Here is a 20679-nt window from a genome sequence, read left to right as displayed (position 1 = left end):
TGTCTCGTTAATTACCCTTTAAATGGCTAGTTGAATGCTTGTATTTCTTGGCACAACTTTTAAGGTGCATGATCCTAGGCTGTCAAAGCCTCCAGCCACTCCGGTGTGTACAACCTTCACGAAACACTTTTCTGTTTGCAAGAGTAAGTTGCTCATTGATAAACTGAATGCTAGATAACATTTTCGATAAAGCCTACAATATGAAAATGAACGTCAAACCATTGAACTAAGACTAAAAGTAGAAAGGATTTTTGTGCATTTACCTTGGGTACCAAAAATCTAAAGTTGAACGCTCTAAATTATTTCAAAATATTCAAAGACAAAAGTACCCAACTCTGTGAAAAAAAAAAAATAATCAATATCTCATGAATAGTTTTAGAGTGAAGTAATATAGAAAAACAAAGAATAAAAGTTGTACAACTAAAACTATAACTTTAGAGAGAATTTACCTTTTCTGTTTGCAAGAGAAAGTTACTGATAGACAAAATTCTAGATAATGTTTTTGACAGAGCCTACAACATAAAAATGAGGCCGAGCCATTGAACTAAGACTAAAAGTAGAAAGGATCTTTGTACATTTATCTTGAGAACCCAAAATCTGAAGTTGGACACTTTAAATTGTTTCAAAATACTCAAGATAAAAATAATTAAAATGTGTGGGAAAAAAATTCAGTATCTCGTGAATAATTTCAGAATAAAGTAATATACAAAAAGAAATAATGAAAATTGTACAACTAAAACTTTGACTTTGGAGAGAAGTTTGCGACGCACATCAGATATAGCAAGTTAACAACCTTGACATGGAGAATTTTATGTGGTAAATAAGCTCCAAACGAAGAGGAGTATAAAATGTACCGTTTGGGATAATAAAAAAAAGTCATCGTGAAGGTGACTGGAGGTTTTAAACTTTAAACATCACCATTATTTAAAAAGTTGTGACCCTTCCATTTTGTAAGTTAAGGATGGAAATTTAATATTTTTTTTTTCTAAAATAGAGGGAAAAAGGCCAAAAAATGACAAAAAAATAAAATAAATGACTTTCTAAGCTTTTGAGACATGCCACGTCACCTGGTCTATGTCTTGCAATTATATATATATATATATATATATATATATATATATAGATATTAAGTAAAATCATCACTTTCCTTCCTCTTTCCTAACTTCCACTCCTCTCCCCTACATCTCTCAGTATTTCTCACAGTATATATCATCACTCTCTCTGCACCATTTTTCTCAAAACTAATTTCCCTTTCTTCTCACCAAAGCAAAACATCCACAACAATTTCATATACAGAAATTAAATGAATATGGAAATGATAGATTTCAACTTTGACAGTGCTGGTACTACTCCTTATATAAGTGCTCCTTCGAGTCCTCAACATTTTGGGACAGCATTCTTTTTCAGTGCCCCAACAAGTCCTACTCGTATATCCGCCCTATATAGAGAAACTAACCTACACATTACAATGACCTTGATGGCGGACATGAATTGGAGAAAAGCTCAGTAATACCAGCAGCTGACGAGCTTTTTGATGGCGGAAAAATCAAGCCTTTAATAAATTCGCCCTTTGAGTCCCCGATATCACCAAAGCGGAGGTTCAAACATAATAAAAAGAGCACAATTGAACCAATTGTAGAAGCCAAGGAAAGAACTCAAAACTCTATAAGAAATAATTCTTCAGGTTCCTGTAGACACAAAGCGACGAGATCAACAAGATCATTATCTCCTCTGAGAGTATCGGATTTATTGTTAATTGATGATGATGATGAAAGTATTGATCAAGAAAAAACAGAATCCTCTGTTTCATCGTTGATATCGCTATGGAATAGTTGGAAGTTGAAAGACTTATTGCTATTCAGAAGTGCTTCTGAGAGTCGAGCAAGTAGCAGTACAGAAGAGTTAAACAAGTATTCTCTAGTGAAGAAAATCCGTCAAGAAAATGTGAAGAATTCATCGGAATTGAGTTCGAGGAGGAAGATGAGGAGACCGATTTCGGCTCATGAATTGCATTACAAGATGAAGAAGGAGATGTTGCAAGATATGAAGAAGAAAACTTCCTTGCCATATAAGCAAGGTCTACTTGGTTGGCATGGTTGCTATGGCCTCGATGATACAATTTCAGCTTACATGACTCCTCGTCAATAGTTAATAATCTGATTCTTTCCATGTGTAATTACATTTATTTGTTTGATATACACTTCTGATTTCCACCTCATCCGATGTGAATGTTTCCAATGATCCCTTGCCGGAGAGTTTGAACTTGATGAGCTCAACTTCTAAAGTTCTTAATATTGAACTCAATTTATTGGGTTCAAAATTTAATATTTTGGTTGCTCTAACCATACAAAAAAGGTCTCTTGGTTGCTCTGAGCTCGATGATATAATCATAGTGTACATGCATGACGCGTTGTCAATAGTTCTTAGGTAGAATAGATTGGGACACCTTGGAACCTGAAGACTTTCATTTAGTGCAGTGTGCACATCCGAACTTACGCTGGCATAGTCACCCTTTTGAACAAGACATTTCAGTATTTTTGACCCTCTTGACAATCCAAGAAACAGAGGGTTTGTAGCTTTCACCAAAGCTGAGTATAAATCAGTCGCTTCCAGTGGTGTTGAACTGTGTTGGGTCCAAAATCTCCTGTCGATCTTATCCTTCTACGTATCTTGTCTTCCATTCACGGATGAAAAATTTGGAAATTGATCACCACTTTAATCATTTTATGGTGTAATGGGGTCAATTTCGAGCTGCTCACACTTCAACAAATTAAAGGATGAGCATGTTGACCTACTGACAAAGCCTCTCTCCTGCCACGACTTCGAATGGTAAAAACTTATCTGCACTAGTAAATTATAGTATCAAATTATTAGATGTACGCCTTGTGTTTCTTTATGATTTTTGAAAACTTAATTATGGTTAACGAATACATATTATCACATAATTAAATCATCTATCATGGTAAATTAATATGATTTGGGTTAAACACCTGGTGCAAATAAATTTTTACCACTTTGAAGTTTGAATAGTTGGAGTCCAAGTAGGGGTGGATGTAGCCTTTGGGCTTCAGGTTCATCCAATTCGGAACTTTCGACATAGAGCGTAGATATTACTACTATATATAAGGGAGAATCCTCATTTTTTGTAGTCCTTACATGATTTTTTTTTATCCCTTTTTACCCTTACTTGAAATTTTTATAACTTTATAAATTGTCACACATTTTAGTAAATTTTAAGAACTTTTAGGGCTTTTTTTATGCCACTAAAAAAGATGATGTCATCAAAAATGTTATAATGACCCCCACAAAGCATACTCATACATACACTACAAGAAATATGATATTTAGCTACGAAAATACTAGCTACGGCGAAAAATTCGTCACTAAATGTTCACTATTCGTGACAAAAGTTTCATTTCGTCCTTAAATACATGAGGCGTATATTTTTAGTGACGAAACACAAAAATTCGTAGCAAAGTTTTGTCCCCTAAAGTTTTCCTCCAAAAAAAGCGTTGGCGCCATTTATTGAGTACTATTAGCCACGAATTTAAAGTTATTAGTAACAGATTATTTTGTCATTAATGATGTACCCAATTTGTGACAAACTAATTTTCGTCCTAAAATAAGTTAAATGTTTTAGACAAAAAACTTTTGTCGCAAAAACTATGTTGATACATTAGTGACAAATTAAAATATGTAGTTAACCATTGTAAACTTTAGCCACATAATTTTATAATTAATTGTGACTTTAATTTTTGTCACTAATAGTTCGAACAATTAGTGACAATTATATTATTTGTCTCTGTTCAACTTACAAATTAGTCACAATGCAATTTTGTCACAAAAAATATAAATTTGAAATGGCTACGACTTAAATTTCATAGTTGAATAGTGCAATTATTGGCTACAAAAAAATTGTAGTTATAAAGAAAAAGATTCAGACACATCTCGATCTAAACAAAATAAAAATTAGAGTTTTATCCGTCAATAGATATCCCCTGCAAGCATAATTTTCTTTGAAATACTAGACCATACTACTGACAAGCGACATAACCATATTACATAATAAAAGAGATAAAATGCCTATACACATATTTTTAACTAATATACCACTAAAATTTGGAGACGAAAACTTTTGTCGCAAAAACTATGTTGATACATTAGGGACAAGTTAGAATTTGTAGTTAATCATTCCAAACTTTAGCTACAGAATTTTATATTTAATTGTGCCTTTAATTTTTGTCACTAATAGTTAGAACAATTAGTAACAATTGTATTATTTATCTCTACTCAACCTACAGTTTAGTCACAACGAAATTGTCACAAAAAAATATAATTTTCAAATGGTGACAACTTAAATTTCGTAGTTGAATAGTGCAATTTCGATTCTATTTTCTTCATCTTTTCGCGTCTTCAATCTACGGATAACTGAAAGAAAAACTATGAGGCCAGCTAAAAGAAACTTTCTGCACTTTTATTAATCAAATAAATGGAAGGCCAACATGTTATACTAAGTCTTGACCACTATGCTTAACAAATATTTTAGAATGAATGGATAAATTTATACTACTGTTTGAACTGGATTCAGAAAGGTAACAAAGATGGTGAGAAGGTAGACCAAGAAATGCAGTTTAACCTTTCACATAATTTAGTCATTTTGCCTTTTGTGGACATTCTTTGCTTGTCAATTTTAGTTAACTCGTTCCAGCAATATAATAATTATTATAACAAGAAGAGGAATCTAAAAGAAGTCTTCTCAACACCTTCAGACCTTCCCAACATCACAAGAAATAGAGGCAACGCTGTAACCCAGAATATGCCATTAATGCACCAATCATCAAGAAAATTGTCTCATGTTTGGTCAATCAAAATGTTTTGAAAAACAGTTTCTCTAAGAAGACAAGTTTCTTAAAAATTAGGAAATGTTTTAGAAAATATTTTGCATAAAAAAGGTTTCCTTTGTACTGAATACACCCATCATCTTATCTTCTGCTTTATTTTTATGGATAGTCAAATGATAGGTCGAGAAAAGCAACACCCAGATGCAGAATATTAAGTGAAAAACTATATAAGATTTTAAAATTTTAACTTAAATTATACAAGTCATAATTACATGATAAACAAAACTGTAAATTGTTCCATTTTTGAACATGCTGAAGATCCACCCGACTAATCCGAACGCGCCGAGAAGGCCCGCTAGGAGGGGGGTGGGTGAGTGCTTCCTACCGAGATGATCCTCATTTCCGAAATTAGAACTCGAGACCTCTGGTTCAAGGTGAAAGGATCCTTAACAACCCACAACATCCTTCGGCGGTAATAAACAGTTAAATCAGCAAAAGCGCAAAGCCGCTTCCAATTCTTTCTCATCATCGCAGTTGTATCCCAGCAAATAGGCTCGAGCTGAAGCAGTATAAGGGAAAAAAGGTGAGTAAAAGGAGTTGAGTGATTAATGAACCAGAAGACAAAATTACAACTAACATACCAAAACGACCCAAGCCCATGAATGGCTCTGCTTCGTCTTGTCTTACAAGCTTGTTGTTGGTCCTGTATTTCCACAAACAAAAGAAAATTAGCTATAAGTTCAATATAGCGATTTATATATTATAGAAACAGGTATTTAAAACATTATACTACTTTGATATCTTTAAAGTAATGCTACAGGGAAGCAAAATATAGCATAAGTAGTGAGATGCTACAACTCTCCCAACTCCCAAGGATGTTTTTCTAGGCTCATCATACAAGCATCAGGTGCAAACCAATCCTCACAAGCATATATTTTGACCTCAAACATGTTGTAAGATGTACTAGATCCTCAAATATTAAAACAAGCTATGTGAACAATAAGAGTTTCTTGCACGGATGGAGATATTACTCCCACAGAAGCTAGGATCTAAAGCATAAAAACTACTAGCAAAACACAATCCAAGAAGCAGTAGACTAATTGTTTATGCCTTCCTCTATTCCTGTTGTCTTACTCAGATTATATTAAGTGGAAAAGGTATACCACACATTTACATTATTACATATAGACACGATTTTCACTTTAGAATTGTAATACTTTTCTTTTAAAGGATAGCACACTCTGTCACCTATAATGACCATCTTTGTCAGAATGGGAAATTAAAATTAAGCGCATCTAAAAAGGACCTTCAGAAACAAGTGAATTTTGGAACATCACTATTCATTGTCTACTTATTTTCAGAAAATAGAATTTCAAAAGTTGGCGCACATAAACTTTTCATGTGCCCTTAACCGTGCACATTTTTCCGGAAACAATGAATTCCAGAATCGCCGTAAGCTACATGCAGGTGCTTACCACAGTGATTGACCATTCAGTTTACTGACAGAATTCATTGATCATACAATAAAATGAAGATCATGTTTATCAAAGGCTCAACTCAAGAAAACAAATAAAAGAATGCAATTCAGCAATTCAAAATTCATGGCTATAGATTAGCATACTGCTCCGTGTAACACTTTTCCTCTCCCCAATTTTCATTTCCTTATAAATTGGTCAAATCTTAACAGAACACTTTAAAGCCAACCGGCACTACCCAAAACGCACTTCTACGCATCTCCTAATTTCACCTGGTTACCTAGACTTCATTGGCGAATGAAATCGTCTTTCAGACAATATATCGAACCGGTTATGTGCATAACTTTAACCAACTTTTTTGTGACAACGGGATAATAGAGTTACCCTCCCCAAAAGTGGTAATTATAGTTCAACAATCATATATTCATCACGATCAAACAACAGCACCAGATTCTCACGATTTGTTATCTAAATTCCACACAAAGAAACCACAGGTATAGAAATGATGAAAACAAAATTCTGCCAGCAAAGAGAAAGCAAGGGAGAGGGAGATAAAGAGAAGAGAAGAGGAGCATACCTCGTGGTCGTGAAAGGTGTAGGGGAGTCGGGGAACTGGGAGTTACAGTGAAATAAATAGGAGAGGTGAATGGTCTAACACTTACTTGGACCCAAAATAAGGCAAACCATCTGAACCACAAAACACTTTGCGACTTCTTTGTGCCTGCCCTCCATGTAACTGGCAGAGAACTTTGCACTGTTTTAAGCAAGAAAACTTTTGCACTATTTTAACCAAGAAAAGTTTTGCACTATTTTAACCAACTTCAACCCCTTAAACCTGTCCAATTAATTCCAAATAACATGAAACTTGGTATATTAGTAAAAAATAATATAATAAACTATTCTAAAAAAGAAAATTTCAAAAAACGACTAAGAATTTTGAAATCGATAGGTTGTCTCCCATCAAGTGCCACATTTAACATCGTGGCACGACGTGATTCAACTTTATCACATTTCTCGCCACTTTGAGCATAAGAAATGGCTCCCCAAATTCATTTCAAATCTAAAAAGGCATATTAACCTATAGACCTCATAATCAAACCCAAAAAGGCATATTAACTATAAGAAATATCAACATATTTTAACAACACAAAAATATCATCATAAAGTACGATCATCAGCCTTACAAACTAAATTTAAACCCAATATTCACTCCAGCCATTCTAACATCCATTCTAACCACACAATCACATTTTCATATATTTAATCCAAATTCAACGAACTTTAATAGTTGTCATTAGGATTACTACCACCGGATGATCTTCTTGTGTCCATGGGTGATGTAGGTTCACCATCTACATCACTTGGCTGCAAAAAGAAAAGAATCAATAAGATCTTTGAATAAAAACCTGATTTTTACCAACTCCTAAGCTTTATTCTCTAGTCAAAATATTTAAACCCAACTCCTACGTTTCACGAACAATATAAGTTATATTCAGAAATCATCCTCCTAATTCACTGAGAAGAAGCAACATACAGGATCATGTCACCACCACTGGCTGAGGACACATAAGGGATGTTATACCTGGAAAATTTTAGCCAACTCTATTACCTTATGAAAATAGTTAATGCCACAACTGAGGATACTTGCATGAAACTAAAATGCTAAAGGGAAGAAACTGAGAAATGACACTAAATTGAAGGTAAGATACAACTCCATTGAACTTTTAATGCGGCAAAAGTCAGAGTAGAGGGTGTTGGGAATAAAATAGACCCGCAAAATAATATTCACGGTATTAGTGATAAACGCGGAACACTCAGTTATGGTTAAATCAGCAAGAATAAAATGCAGCAATAATGACACCAAGATTTTACGTGGAAACCCTTCTGAATAAGGGAAAAACCACGGCCAAGAGGAGCAGCTGATATCACTATAGTAAGGAATTTTACACTGTGTAGTAACGAGTACAAATACTCCTAAGACCACTACACCCTCAAAAGAAATAACACTCTTTTGATTTTCCCACCTCACTACAATATCACTCACACTCTATTTTTCTTCACAGACTATTTTCTTACAGTCTATGGAATACCTCACTTTTGCTCTCACTCAGATGTATTGTCTGAGATTTTGGTGTGTTACAAATGAACCATAAGCTGCCTATTTATAGGAATGAATTTCCTATGGTGAGGTAAGCGCTTACATCACGATTATGATGAGGTAAGCGCTTACATCATGAAAATGTGAACAAAGAAATTGGCTTGTTAGCCAAGTCCACAATTGTTGCCAATGTATAATTTGTCAAAGGAAGAAAAATCTCCCTTTCTTAAAATATGGGATAGGGGACTGGACCCCACAAATCTCCCCCTCCAGTCCCATTCACCTGAAGGAGGGTACACTGGCTTCTAATTTGAGTGCATGCCGACAAGTTCTTTGCACGATTCGAACTTGTCTCTCGGTACCGCCTTGGTCAGCATATCTGCAGGATTTTCATTCGTGTGAATCTTCTTGACTTGGAACAATTCGCTTTCCAATTGCTCACGAATCCAATGATATCTGACATCGATGTGTTTTGTTCTCGCATGGTACATGGAGTTCTTGCTCAAGTCTATTGCACTCTGACTGTCACAATAGACAACATACTCCATTTGCTGCAATCCAAGTTCTTGAAGGAATCTCTTGAGCCATATCATCTCTTTGCCAGCTTCAGTAGCCGCAATATACTCCGCTTCCGTTGTAGATAGTGCAACACACTTCTGCAACTTTAACTGCCATGATATAGCTCCCCCTGAAAAAGTAAACAAATATCCAGTAGTGGATTTTCTGTTATCAAGGTCACCTGCCATATCAGAATCTGTATAGCCCTTCAAAATTGGATTTGATCCTCCAAAACACAAGCATTCATCTGATCTTCCTCTTAGATACCTGAGTATCCACTTCACAGCTTCCCAATGCTCTTTCCCTGGATTTTCGAGAAATCTGCTAACAACACCGACTGCATGAGCAATATCTGGTCGAGTGCATACCATTGCATACATTAAACTTCCGACGGCAGAGGAATAAGGAATCTTGGCCATTCTCTGTTTTTCCTCTGTTGTTGTAGGACACATCTTTTTGCTCAATTTCAGATGACCAGGAAGAGGTGTGCTAACCCACTTAGCACTCTTCATATTGAAGCGCTCTAGTACACGTTCTATGTACTTTTTCTGCGACAAATAAAGCTTCTTTTCATCTCTCGAACGAGTAATTCTCATGCCCAAAATCTGCTTAGCATGACCCAAGTCTTTCATTGCAAAAGACTTACTCAACTGTTTCTTCAACTCGTCAATCCTGGAAGCATTTTTGCCTACAATCAACATATCATCCACATATAGCAGAAGGATGATAAAGTCACCATCAGAAAATCTTTGTACAAACACACAGTGATCTGAAGAAGTCTTCTTGTAGCCTTGCTCCCCCATAACAGACTCAAACTTCTTGTACCACTGTCTGGGAGCTTGCTTCAATCCATAGAGACTCTTCTTGAGTTTGCATACAAGATTTTCTTTACCTTTTGCCTTGAAGCCTTCAGGTTGTTCCATATAAATCTCCTCTTCTAAGTCACCATGAAGAAAAGCAGTCTTCACATCCATCTGCTCAATCTCCAAATCAAGACTAGCAGTCAAACCAAGAACTGTCCGAATGGAGGACATTTTCACGACAGGAGAAAATATTTCGTCAAAGTCAATACCTTTCCTTTGACCAAATCCCTTAACAACCAATCTAGCTTTGTATCTGGGCTTCAAGCTGTGTTCTTCGGCTTTAACTTTGAACACCCACTTGTTCTTCAAAGCTCTCATGCCCTTAGGCAAGTTCACCAACTCATAAGTATGGTTCTCACGCAGAGATTTCATCTCATCTTGCATGGCTTCAATCCATTGATCCTTGTGCTCATCTTCCATGGCCTCCTCATAACATTCAGGTTCTCCCCCATCAGTGAGTAATACATACTCATTAGGTGAATAACGGGAAGAAGGAACATGCTGTCTAGTAGACCTTCTAAGTGGAATATCTGACTCATCCACGACTTCATGAGTAGGAGCATCTACTTCATCAATAGCAGCATCGTTATTATCATCAACATGTTGATCTGGAACATGATTCTGGGCATCACCATCGTCATCGAGCCCACCAACTTCATCAGCATTTGTATGAGGAACTTGATCAAGATTAACTAAACCTTCAGAACTTGAAGATTTTATCTTCTCCGCTTTGTTAATATCTTCAATGGTTTGATCCTCCATGAAGATAACATCACGGCTTCTCACAACCTTCTTCTCAATTGGATCATATAGCCTGTAACCAAACTCATCAAGGCCATAACCAATGAAGATGCACTGCCTTGTCTTGGCAGTTAATTTCGACCTTTCATCTTTAGGCACATGTACAAAAGCTTTACAACCAAACACTTTCAAGTGGTCATAGGAAACATCCTTTCCATACCAAACTCTGTTTGGAACATCACTTTGCAAAGCAACCGCAGGAGATAGATTAATAACATGTGCAGCGGTCAATAAAGCCTCACCCCAAAAGGAATTCGGCAACTTTGCTTCAGAAAGCAAACATCTGACTCTTTCCATCAAGGTCCTGTTCATCCTCTCTGCTAAACCATTAAGCTGAGGAGTCTTAGGAGGAGTCTTCTGGTGTCTGATACCCTGTTGCTTGCAGTATTCGTCAAACGGTCCACAATATTCACCACCGTTATCAGTACGAATACACTTCAGCTTCTTTCCAGTTTCTCTTTCAACTGAGGCCTGAAACTGCTTAAAGACACCCAACACTTGGTCTTTAGTCTTTAAGACGTAGACCCAAAGTTTCCTTGAGCAATCATCAATAAAGGTAGCAAAATAAAGTGCACCACCCAAAGTCCTTGTCTTCATTGGACCACATAAATCTGAATGCACCAACTCAAGCAACTCTGTCTTTCTTGAAGGAGGATGAGACTTGAAAGAAACTCTATTTTGTTTTCCAGCCAAGCAGTGCTCACACTTTTCTAATTTAGCACTTTCGAAATTTGACAATAATTTCTTTTTGGCCAGAACATTTAGTCCTTTCTCGCTAATGTGGCTAAGCCTCTTATGCCATAACGTTGAAGAGCTATTGCTCTCAACTGCATTCACCATATCAACACAGGTAGAGGCCGTAGTCCAGTATAGACCACGACGCTTTTCGCCACGAGCCACAATCATGGAACCTTTAGTAAGCTTCCACTTTCCAGCACCATTGGTACTGACATATCCCTCATCATCCAAAACACCAACAGAGATCAAGTGCAAACGAACATCAGGTGCATGCTTTACATTGTTTAAAACTAGTTTAGTTCCAATACTAGTTTTCAAACAAATCGTTCCAACACCAGCCACCCTGGATACAGTCTCATTACCCATACTCAAAGTTCCAAAGTCACCCGGAGTATAGGATGAGAAAAATTGCTTCCTTGATGTCACATGAGATGCGGCACCACTGTCCACAACCCAGCTTGACTCATCACAAGCAATATTTATCAGATCCGCATCAAGGACAGTAACAAGATCTTCTGTAGTGACAGCGGCAACACGATTGCCATCTTCTTTCTTTTCCTCCTTTTCTCTATTCTCTTTTTTCAAAATCCGACAGAACTTCTTTGTGTGCCCTTTTTTCCCGCAATGATAGCAGTCAATATCTTTAAGTCTGCTTCTGGATTTGCTTCTATGATGTTCTCTATTTTGAGAACCACGATTCTTGCCTCTCCCCCTAGTGTCAGTCACCAAGACATCTGATGAGGAGGAACCTTGAGATTTTCTTCTCATCTCTTCATTTAAAAGACTGCTCTTGGCAAGATCCATAGAGATCACACCATCCGGAGCAGAATTTGATAATGAAGTTCTAATAATTTCCCAAGAATCTGGTAGGGAACCAAGTAGAAATAAGCCTTGAATTTCTTCATCAAAATTAATACCCATAGCAGATAACTGGTTCATGATCCCCTGAAAAATATTCAGATGATCTGTCATTGCGGAACCATCGTGGTATTTTAAACCCAACATTTGCTTTATCAGAAACATCTTGTTATTACCAGTTTTTCGAGCATACAAACTTTCAAGATGCTCCCATAGGGTCCGAGCATGTGTCTCTCCAGAAATATGGTTCAACACATTATCGTCAACCCACTGTCTAATAAAGCCGCAAACCTGCCGATGCAACAAATTCCACTCTTCATCTGATTTATTATCAGGCTTTTTATTTCCAAAGACAGGTTGATGAAAATTCTTGACATAGAGCAAATCTTCCATTTTGCCCTTCCAAATGGCATAATTTACGCCACTCAAAGTAACCATTCTACTAGTGTTGGCTTCCATCGTTTATCACAAATACAAATATTATTTTATTCGAAGACCAAAGTAATTCTTTTCTGATGTGGAAGTTCAGACTGTGCTGCAACCACAGAGCATACTCAGACAGAACCTTGGCTCTGATACCACTTGTTGGGAATAAAATAGACCCGCAAAATAATATTCACGGTATTAGTGATAAACGCGGAACACTCAGTTATGGTTAAATCAGCAAGAATAAAATGCAGCAATAATGACACCAAGATTTTACGTGGAAACCCTTCTGAATAAGGGAAAAACCACGGCCAAGAGGAGCAGCTGATATCACTATAGTAAGGAATTTTACACTGTGTAGTAACGAGTACAAATACTCCTAAGACCACTACACCCTCAAAATAAATAACACTCTTTTGATTTTCCCACCTCACTACAATATCACTCACACTCTATTTTTCTTCACCGACTATTTTCTTACAGTCTATGGAATACCTCACTTTTGCTCTCACTCAGATGTATTGTCTGAGATTTTGGTGTGTTACAAATGAACCATAAGCTGCCTATTTATAGGAATGAATTTCCTATGGTGAGGTAAGCGCTTACATCACGATTATGATGAGGTAAGCGCTTACATCATGAAAATGTGAACAAAGAAATTGGCTTGTTAGCCAAGTCCACAATTGTTGCCAATGTATAATTTGTCAAAGGAAGAAAAATCTCCCTTTCTTAAAATATGGGATAGGGGACTGGACCCCACAGAGGGCTGGAGCAGAGAGGTAATCTAATCTTTTACAAGCAAATAAGCAGAATGGAAAAACACAACAATACAAAATCTGGCACCTGAGAGATTCCAAATAGCTAAAATCATAAGTTCAATGAGAAATTGAGAATCAAAATGATATATATGAAGGAGTGTATTCACACAAGATTCTGGTGATTACATTCACATAACAGTGTCAATTATAAGGCACAACACTATCCAGATATATAAAGTAGGAAAATAAGGTAGTTAAAGAAAATGAACATTTTGTGTACATAACTTATTGTGAAAGTCGGCAAATAAATTATGATAATATTTTTTTCAAATAACTTATTATGAAAGACTGCAAGTAACTAGCTCTTTTCCAACCAAAAGAAAATGAAAAGAACATATTGTGCACAAAAAATCGATAGAGGGCGATATAGATTGATAGATGGCACTGATCTTATAAATTAATTTGCTGGTAAGAATTTTCAAAAGAAAGACATTCTTACCTTCATATTTCAAGTCATTTATTATATGATTCATTTACGAAACGTTACAAAGGAAATTCAAAATAGTAACTTTGGGAATATAGAGTTATTTACTCCGAAGTAGCAAATAGTATATTTAAACGATAACACATAGTCAAGAGTGGCATCTTGGTGATGCACCTTCAAATTCTCCAAGTTAGAAATTAGGGACCCTCCTAACAACATAGCAACCAGAAGCTCATTTTATCAGCCAAAAATTTCTTTCACTACTCTGGTTCTTCTTCTGCTCGATATGTTTTTTTTTTTTTTTTTGGGATAAAAAAAGTGCAGTCATAGCGGATAAATCCATATAAGGTCGCTACTTTTACAGTTTTCAAACACAAGAATATATACAAAATTCAATCAGACAAAATCTGCAAATAACTTATGAAAGTCATCCCCCTGAAATCCGCTAAACAAGATACAAAACTCAGAAGAACTATTAACAGGTAACTAACCTTACTATTATGAGATTACATCACAAGCCAATGTCGTCGCCATCACCTGTGCTATCAGCTTCATCGTCATTAGTACTAGTATTACCTCCATTCTCCTCATTATCACTTATGTACTCTACCATAGTCTCATCCTCTTGGTCAGAATCTTCTTCGATATAATCAACTTCAACTTCTGGTTTTGTTTGAGCCTCCAATTCAATTACATTTGTATACAGGGTAATCGGTTCAACATCATCTCTATGTAGTTTACTCAACATATCCACCGTATCATTGACAATCGAATTACTTTCAAGTGACATGTCTTGATACACATCATTATTTGTAATATGCGACTCATCACTTTCTGTCTCTGAATTTTCCTTCTCCGGGACATCATATAAGTGTCTATCTTGAAATTTGAGCACAATTCGCCAATTTTCCCCCAATTTTGGGTCATCAATGTAAAATACTTGTTTTGCTTGAGTAGCTAGTACGAAAGAATCATGTTCATACCAAAATCTTTTAACACATATGCTCGTAAAATGTTTATCTTTTTGCATCCCTGTTTTCTTGCGAAGATCAAACCACTTGCATTTAAATAGAAAAACTCGATTCTCATCAACATACTCTAACTCAATGATGTCAGTTATAATACCATAAAAATCAATCAACTCATTTTCATGATAGCCTGCAACAACTATACCACAATTCTGACTTTTACGTAATTCATCGCGTCGTTGAATAAGATACCTAACACCATTTATAACATAGCCAGTATGTTTTCTTCCACGCACATCAGATTCCATTGCCAAAGGATATAATTTCTTGATAGACATTGACTTGTCCTTATTATATAATTTCAAAATCTATGATTAAAAAAATATAGCGTTCAATTAGTAAAGAAGAAAAAGATTAAAATTTAAACACAACAACATGATTATTATCTTAAAATCACTTACTTTCCTTTTAAACCATAAAGGAAATTGTTCTCTGTGTTTCTCTTCTATATTCCCAACATCTTGTTTCACCAACTCTTCTTTATGCTCTCTGCATGTAAAAAAAAATTATTTAGAAATAGTATTAAAAAAATAAAAATATCAATATATAAATAGAAAAATTACTCACTGAAGAAAATATTCTGCTTCTTCGCAATTATTCAACACATACCACCGAGCCATATCAAGATCTTTCCTTGGTATGGCATCATAATCTCCATCTCCAAATGGTCTAGCACTCTTTGAATATATGTCTAGAACAGGTTCATCTTTCTTGCTAGATCCATCATCATTTCGATCTTCACGATTAAATCTAGTTTCGATGCCGGTAAGATACATAGAGCAAAATGTCAAACATTCATCAATAATATAGCCTTCTGCAATAGAACCTTCTGGTCGTGCCTTGTTTCGCACATAACGCTTAAGCTTGCACAAGAACCTCTCAATTTTGTACATCCAACGATATTGTACTGGTCCCCCATACATAGCCTCTCGTGGTAAATGCACAGCCAAATGTACCATAACATCGAAAAAAGCAGGTGGAAAGATCATCTCAAGCTTACATAATATAACAATTATATCCCTTTCAAGTTGTTCTAAGTCATCTCGTCTCAATGTCTTACAACATAATCGTTGGAAGAAATCGCCTAACTCAATCAATGATGAAGAGACATTTTTATTTTCAAATCCACGAATAGCAATAGGTAGCACTCGTTGTAACAGGACATGATAGTCATGACTTTTGAGTCTACTTATTTTACCATCATCCTCACTTACACACCCTGAGATATTTGAAGCATAACCATCAGGAAATTTAACATCTTTTACAAATGCCCAAAACTTTTTTTTTCTCTTTTTTTTGACATATTATAACAAGCAGCTGGCATTGTACAACTAGAACCATCATGTTGCAACCATGGTTCTTTTCTTATGTTCATATCCTTAAGATCTTGTCTTGCTTTATATGTGTCCTTAGTTTTCCCATCAATATTTAATAAAGTCCCCAGAATACTCTCACAAATGTTCTTTTCTATGTGCATGACATCTAAATTATGCCGCAACTTCAAGCTCTTCCAATATGGTAACTCAAATAAAATACTTCTCCTCACCCAATTCAACTCTTCAGGAACACGTTTATTTTTCTTATTATTTGAGTGTTTTCCTGGTTTATAAGTACTGAGTAAATCCAATTGTTGCAAGACATCATCTCCTGAGAGCTCTTTTGGTTTTATTCTTTTTTCTGTCTTCCCATCAAATTTCTTGCTTCTTCTCCATGGGTGGCTAGCTTCAAGATACCGATGGTGACCCATGTAACAAATTTTACTTCTTACCCTCTGTGAAGGTGCATCCTTATTGCAAGTAGGACATGCCATGTATCCCTTAGTGCTCCATCCAGATAAATTACCTAATTCATAAAAAAAGATAATATATGTTCAGTAGCAGAAGAAGAGTTCTTCTCCTTGAGAAAATACAATTAGCTGGCTGCGTCTATTACCTAAGGCAGGAGAGGAATCAAAGACTATTTCAGAACACAAAGAGGACAGAAGACACATTGCTGAGGCCAGATCATCCAAGATATCCATTGTAGAGGGACACCAACATCTCGACTAGCAAAACAGCGTGAGAGGTTTAATTTTTATCCTTAGGCTGTTTTAGCTTTGTAGTGCCTATGTAAAGATGATTGAAGTACTAGAACTGGGGCTTTCTGTCCTGTTTCTAGGGGGTCCTGTGTTCGAACTCTGTATCTATTTCCCTGGTAATGCAATATGTCAGTTACAAAAAAAAAAAAACTAAAACTTTGACTCCTTCAACTGTTCTTACAATATGATATCAGTAGTCTAATAATAAATAGTATAGATTATTAAAAATCTGTGAAAGTAAGAAATTTCACAACCTACCATAAGCTGAAAAGTCATTTATGGTCCATAAAACAGCGGCATGCATCTTAAAGCACTCCCCAGTTGATGCATCAAGTGTCTCTACACCATCACTCCATAACTCTTTCAAATCATCAATCAAAGGACGCAAATAAACATCAATATCTTTTCCAGGTGCTTGAGGACCAGGAATAAGCAATGACATCATCATGAATGGGTCCTTAAAACATTTCCAAGGGGAAAGATTATAAGGAACGAGAATGACAGGCCACATACTATACGATGTGCTCATGTTACCGAATGGATTAAAACCATCAGTTGCAAGACCGAGTCTTATATTACGAGGTTCTTGTGCAAACCACTTATGATTCTTGTCAACTCTTTCCACGCTTCAGAATCAGCGAGATGCCGTAACACATTCTCTTCATCAAGATGTTTTTCTTTATGCCACCTCATGTCCACACTTGTTTTTTTAGACATAAATAGCCTTTGAAGTCTCGGCTTTAACGGAAAATAGCGCAAGACTTTATGAGGAATCTTTTTATTCCTTCCATTATCAATTTTCCACCTCGAAGTACCACAATGTGGACACTCTTGTTTATCTTTATGTTCAGCCCAGTACAACACACAATCATTTTTGCAAGCATGGATCGAAATGTATCCTAATCCCATTCCTTTAGATGTATTATTTCATCCAAAAGGCAAAACGCCTTTAAACTACTGCTATGAGTCGCCTGGAATCAGTGGATAAACTCCATCCAGTAATTATTGCAAGAACAAAAAGGCAAGCTGCGGCCAGATTTTTTGGGTTTCAACTTTGGCTTGTGCTTCAGGTGTGAATAAGAGTTTTATTTATAACTTTCTTATTTATTAACTTCCTCCGAATCGCAACCAAATTAATGAAATAAGTACCAACAAATCCACATATAAAAATCAAGCCCCAATACATTCTTATTCATAAATCAAAACTCAGTATTATGATGCTAAGAATCAAATAGAGAGGAAAAGGACAGCGAAAGTATGAGGAGAAAACTAGATTGAAGTACAAGAGAAGATTTACCAGAGAAGACGAAGGGCAAAGAGATGCAGTGTGGAGCGATGGCTGCAACTATTTTTCTTTTGAAAGGAGAAAGAGAAGAAGCTGCAGACTTGCGGCACAATTCCTTAAACAGGAAAAAACACTCCTAAACCCAATAAACTTTCAGTCTTAGAGTTTAATTTTTATATGAATCTAAAGTAGTTAAACGGTGAAACACTCCTAATGAGGAAGTTAGTACTTAATAGAATTGTAGAGATTCTTTTTAATATGAGGTAAAATTCTACTCCCTCCGTCTCAAAATATTTGTCGTCCTTACTAAAAATACTTAACTTAAAATATTTATCATTTTATTTAACCAAGTTAAATTAAGTAGCTTTTTTAAAATAGTCAAAATGCTAACCTAATAAATGCTTTCTTAATGAGCATGTAAATGAAAAATGCGACAAATATTTTGAGACGGAAGGAGTAATTGATTTACAAGTGTTAAATGATAGGACTTCATACTGTAATAATTATAATCCGAGTTTAACCAAAGAAATAATAATAATAATAATAATAATAATAATAATACGAAATTTTAGCTACATAATTCAAATAAGGAAAGGTTTAATAGTCAAATTTTAATGAATTTTTGAGTTTTCAATATTAGGAAAATATTAAATAACTATTTTGTTTATTATAGAGTCTTTTAATGAAGGACAAAAAGTTAAATCAACATTTCTAAGGTCCTTTATGCTTTTAATATAACTAGTTTCTATAAACGTGCAGTTGCACGTTATTGTCAATCGATCTCAATCTTAGTTAATATATATATCTAAAATATTATTTGAAATTAAATATATTTATTTTATGATGTACAAAAATATTACTTGATCATGTCCACTTAATATTTCCCATTAAGGGTGTGTTCGGTATGGAGAAAAATATTTTCATGGAAAGTGTGTTCTGGAAAATAAGTGAATTTTCACCACACAAACTTTCCATTTTAATAAATTTCTTATAAAGGTAAAATTAAATATGAAGCAGACAATTCTAGAGCGATAGGGGTGCAGGCAAGAGGACGGGGATAGAAAATCAAAAAAGAAAACTTTTAAATTTTTTTTTTAAAAAAAAGGTCAATTTTTTTGATAGGGTGGTTTGGTGTTGGGGCGGGGGAGGGAGGGGGTGGGGGTTGTAGGAAACCAAAAAAAAAAATTCAAAAATGTTTTAAAAAAATATTTTCTTGAGGGGTTGGTGGGGTGTTGGGCGGGGGAAGGGGGGATGGTGTAAAAAATCAAAAAAAACTTTTTAAAACTTTTTTAAGAATCTAAAAATATTTTTTGGAGGGGTGGGTGCTCCCCCGGGGGGGTTGGTGGGGATGGGGTGGGTGTAGAAAACCCAAAAAAAAAAAAAAAAACATTACAACTTTCTTTTCGGGTGTGCTCGATATGGAGGAAAACGTGATCTTGAAAAATAAGTGAATTTCAACTTATTTTCTCATGTTCGTTTTGGGTAGTGGAAAATAAGTGAATTTCTTACTTATTTTCTCATATTTGTTTGGTTGGTAGAAAATATTTTTCGAAAAATACCCACCCAAGCCCCGCCAACTCCACCCCAACCCTACCTCCCCATACCACACAAACCCCCCACCCCAACCACCCCCTCCCCTCCCCCCAATTTTTTTTCTTTTTGAAGTTTTTAATTTTTTTTCCTGGTTTTCTACACCACCACATCTCCCCCCCCCCCATACAGTGGACCCATACCACACCAACCCCCACACTCACCCCTCTACCCATTTTTTTTTGAAGTTTTTAATTTTCTTTTCTTGGTTTTCTATACCACAACCCCCCACTCCCACCCCCCGCGGGACACCCCCCCCCCCCCCCCCACCCCCAAAAAAAAAAATTCTTAAAAAAAGTTTTAAAAGTTACTTTTTATTTTGGATTTTTACACCCCCCCCCCGGACACCCCACCCCCCCTCCAAAATCTTAATTTTTAACCACACAAACTTTCAATTTTTATAATTTTTTAATAAAGATAAAATTAAATAGGAAGTAGAAAATTTGGAAGGGGGTAGGGGGTGCATGCGGTGGCTGTAGAGAATCAAAAAAGAAAACTTCTCAAAACTTTAGAAAAAAAAATGGAGGGGTGGTGGGGTATCGGGAGGGGGGGGGGGGGCGGTCGTGGGGATGGGTGGGGTGAAAAAATAAAAAGGGAAACTTTTAAAACATTTTTTAACAAAAAAGAAAAAAAATGGTTGGGGGGGGGGGGGAGGGGGGATGTGTTGGTGTAGAAAACCTAGAAGAAATGTTTTGTAAAAAAAAAAAAATTGGGGAGGGGGGTAAGGTGCGGGGGTGGTGCATGAGTTGCGGGAGTGGTTTGTGGGGAGGGTGCATGGGTTGCAGGAGTAGTTGGAGTT

The 20679-nt window shown here is 35.9% G+C and overlaps 2 protein-coding genes across 9 annotated transcripts; one reads left to right on the top strand and one right to left on the bottom strand.

Moving 5' to 3' along the window:
• Positions 1-1455: 1455 nt before the first annotated feature.
• On the top strand, positions 1456-3318 carry LOC132637795 (uncharacterized; the record flags this gene model as incomplete). Its single annotated transcript, XM_060354832.1, has 1 exon — positions 1456-3318. A coding segment is annotated over one exon (693 nt), but the record flags the coding sequence as incomplete, so codon positions are not given.
• A 1725-nt stretch (positions 3319-5043) lies between these two features.
• Positions 5044-17907, bottom strand: LOC132636500 (uncharacterized). Of its 8 annotated transcripts, none has more exons than XM_060353397.1 (9): positions 17264-17907; positions 16861-17118; positions 15496-16770; positions 15330-15417; positions 14392-15236; positions 7851-7898; positions 6979-7681; positions 5483-5544; positions 5044-5400 (listed from the first exon to the last, which is right to left on the bottom strand). In XM_060353397.1, exons 3-5 carry the CDS (start codon positions 15915-15917, stop codon positions 14412-14414), a joined length of 1335 nt encoding a protein of 444 aa, XP_060209380.1. In that variant the 5' UTR covers positions 15918-16770; positions 16861-17118; positions 17264-17907; the 3' UTR covers positions 5044-5400; positions 5483-5544; positions 6979-7681; positions 7851-7898; positions 14392-14411. The 8 variants fall into 8 exon arrangements, with proteins under 8 accessions (XP_060209380.1, XP_060209384.1, XP_060209378.1 ...); XM_060353401.1 differs by having other exon boundaries at positions 5483-7151; positions 7624-7681; XM_060353395.1 differs by having other exon boundaries at positions 5483-7681.
• Between the last annotated feature and the right edge of the window lie 2772 nt (positions 17908-20679).

Source organism: Lycium barbarum, chromosome 4 (assembly GCF_019175385.1).
Source record: "Lycium barbarum isolate Lr01 chromosome 4, ASM1917538v2, whole genome shotgun sequence".
Classification (NCBI taxonomy): Eukaryota; Viridiplantae; Streptophyta; class Magnoliopsida; order Solanales; family Solanaceae; genus Lycium; species Lycium barbarum.
Note: the sequence above shows the minus strand (reverse complement) of the source record. Positions and strands in the feature narration are given on the sequence as shown.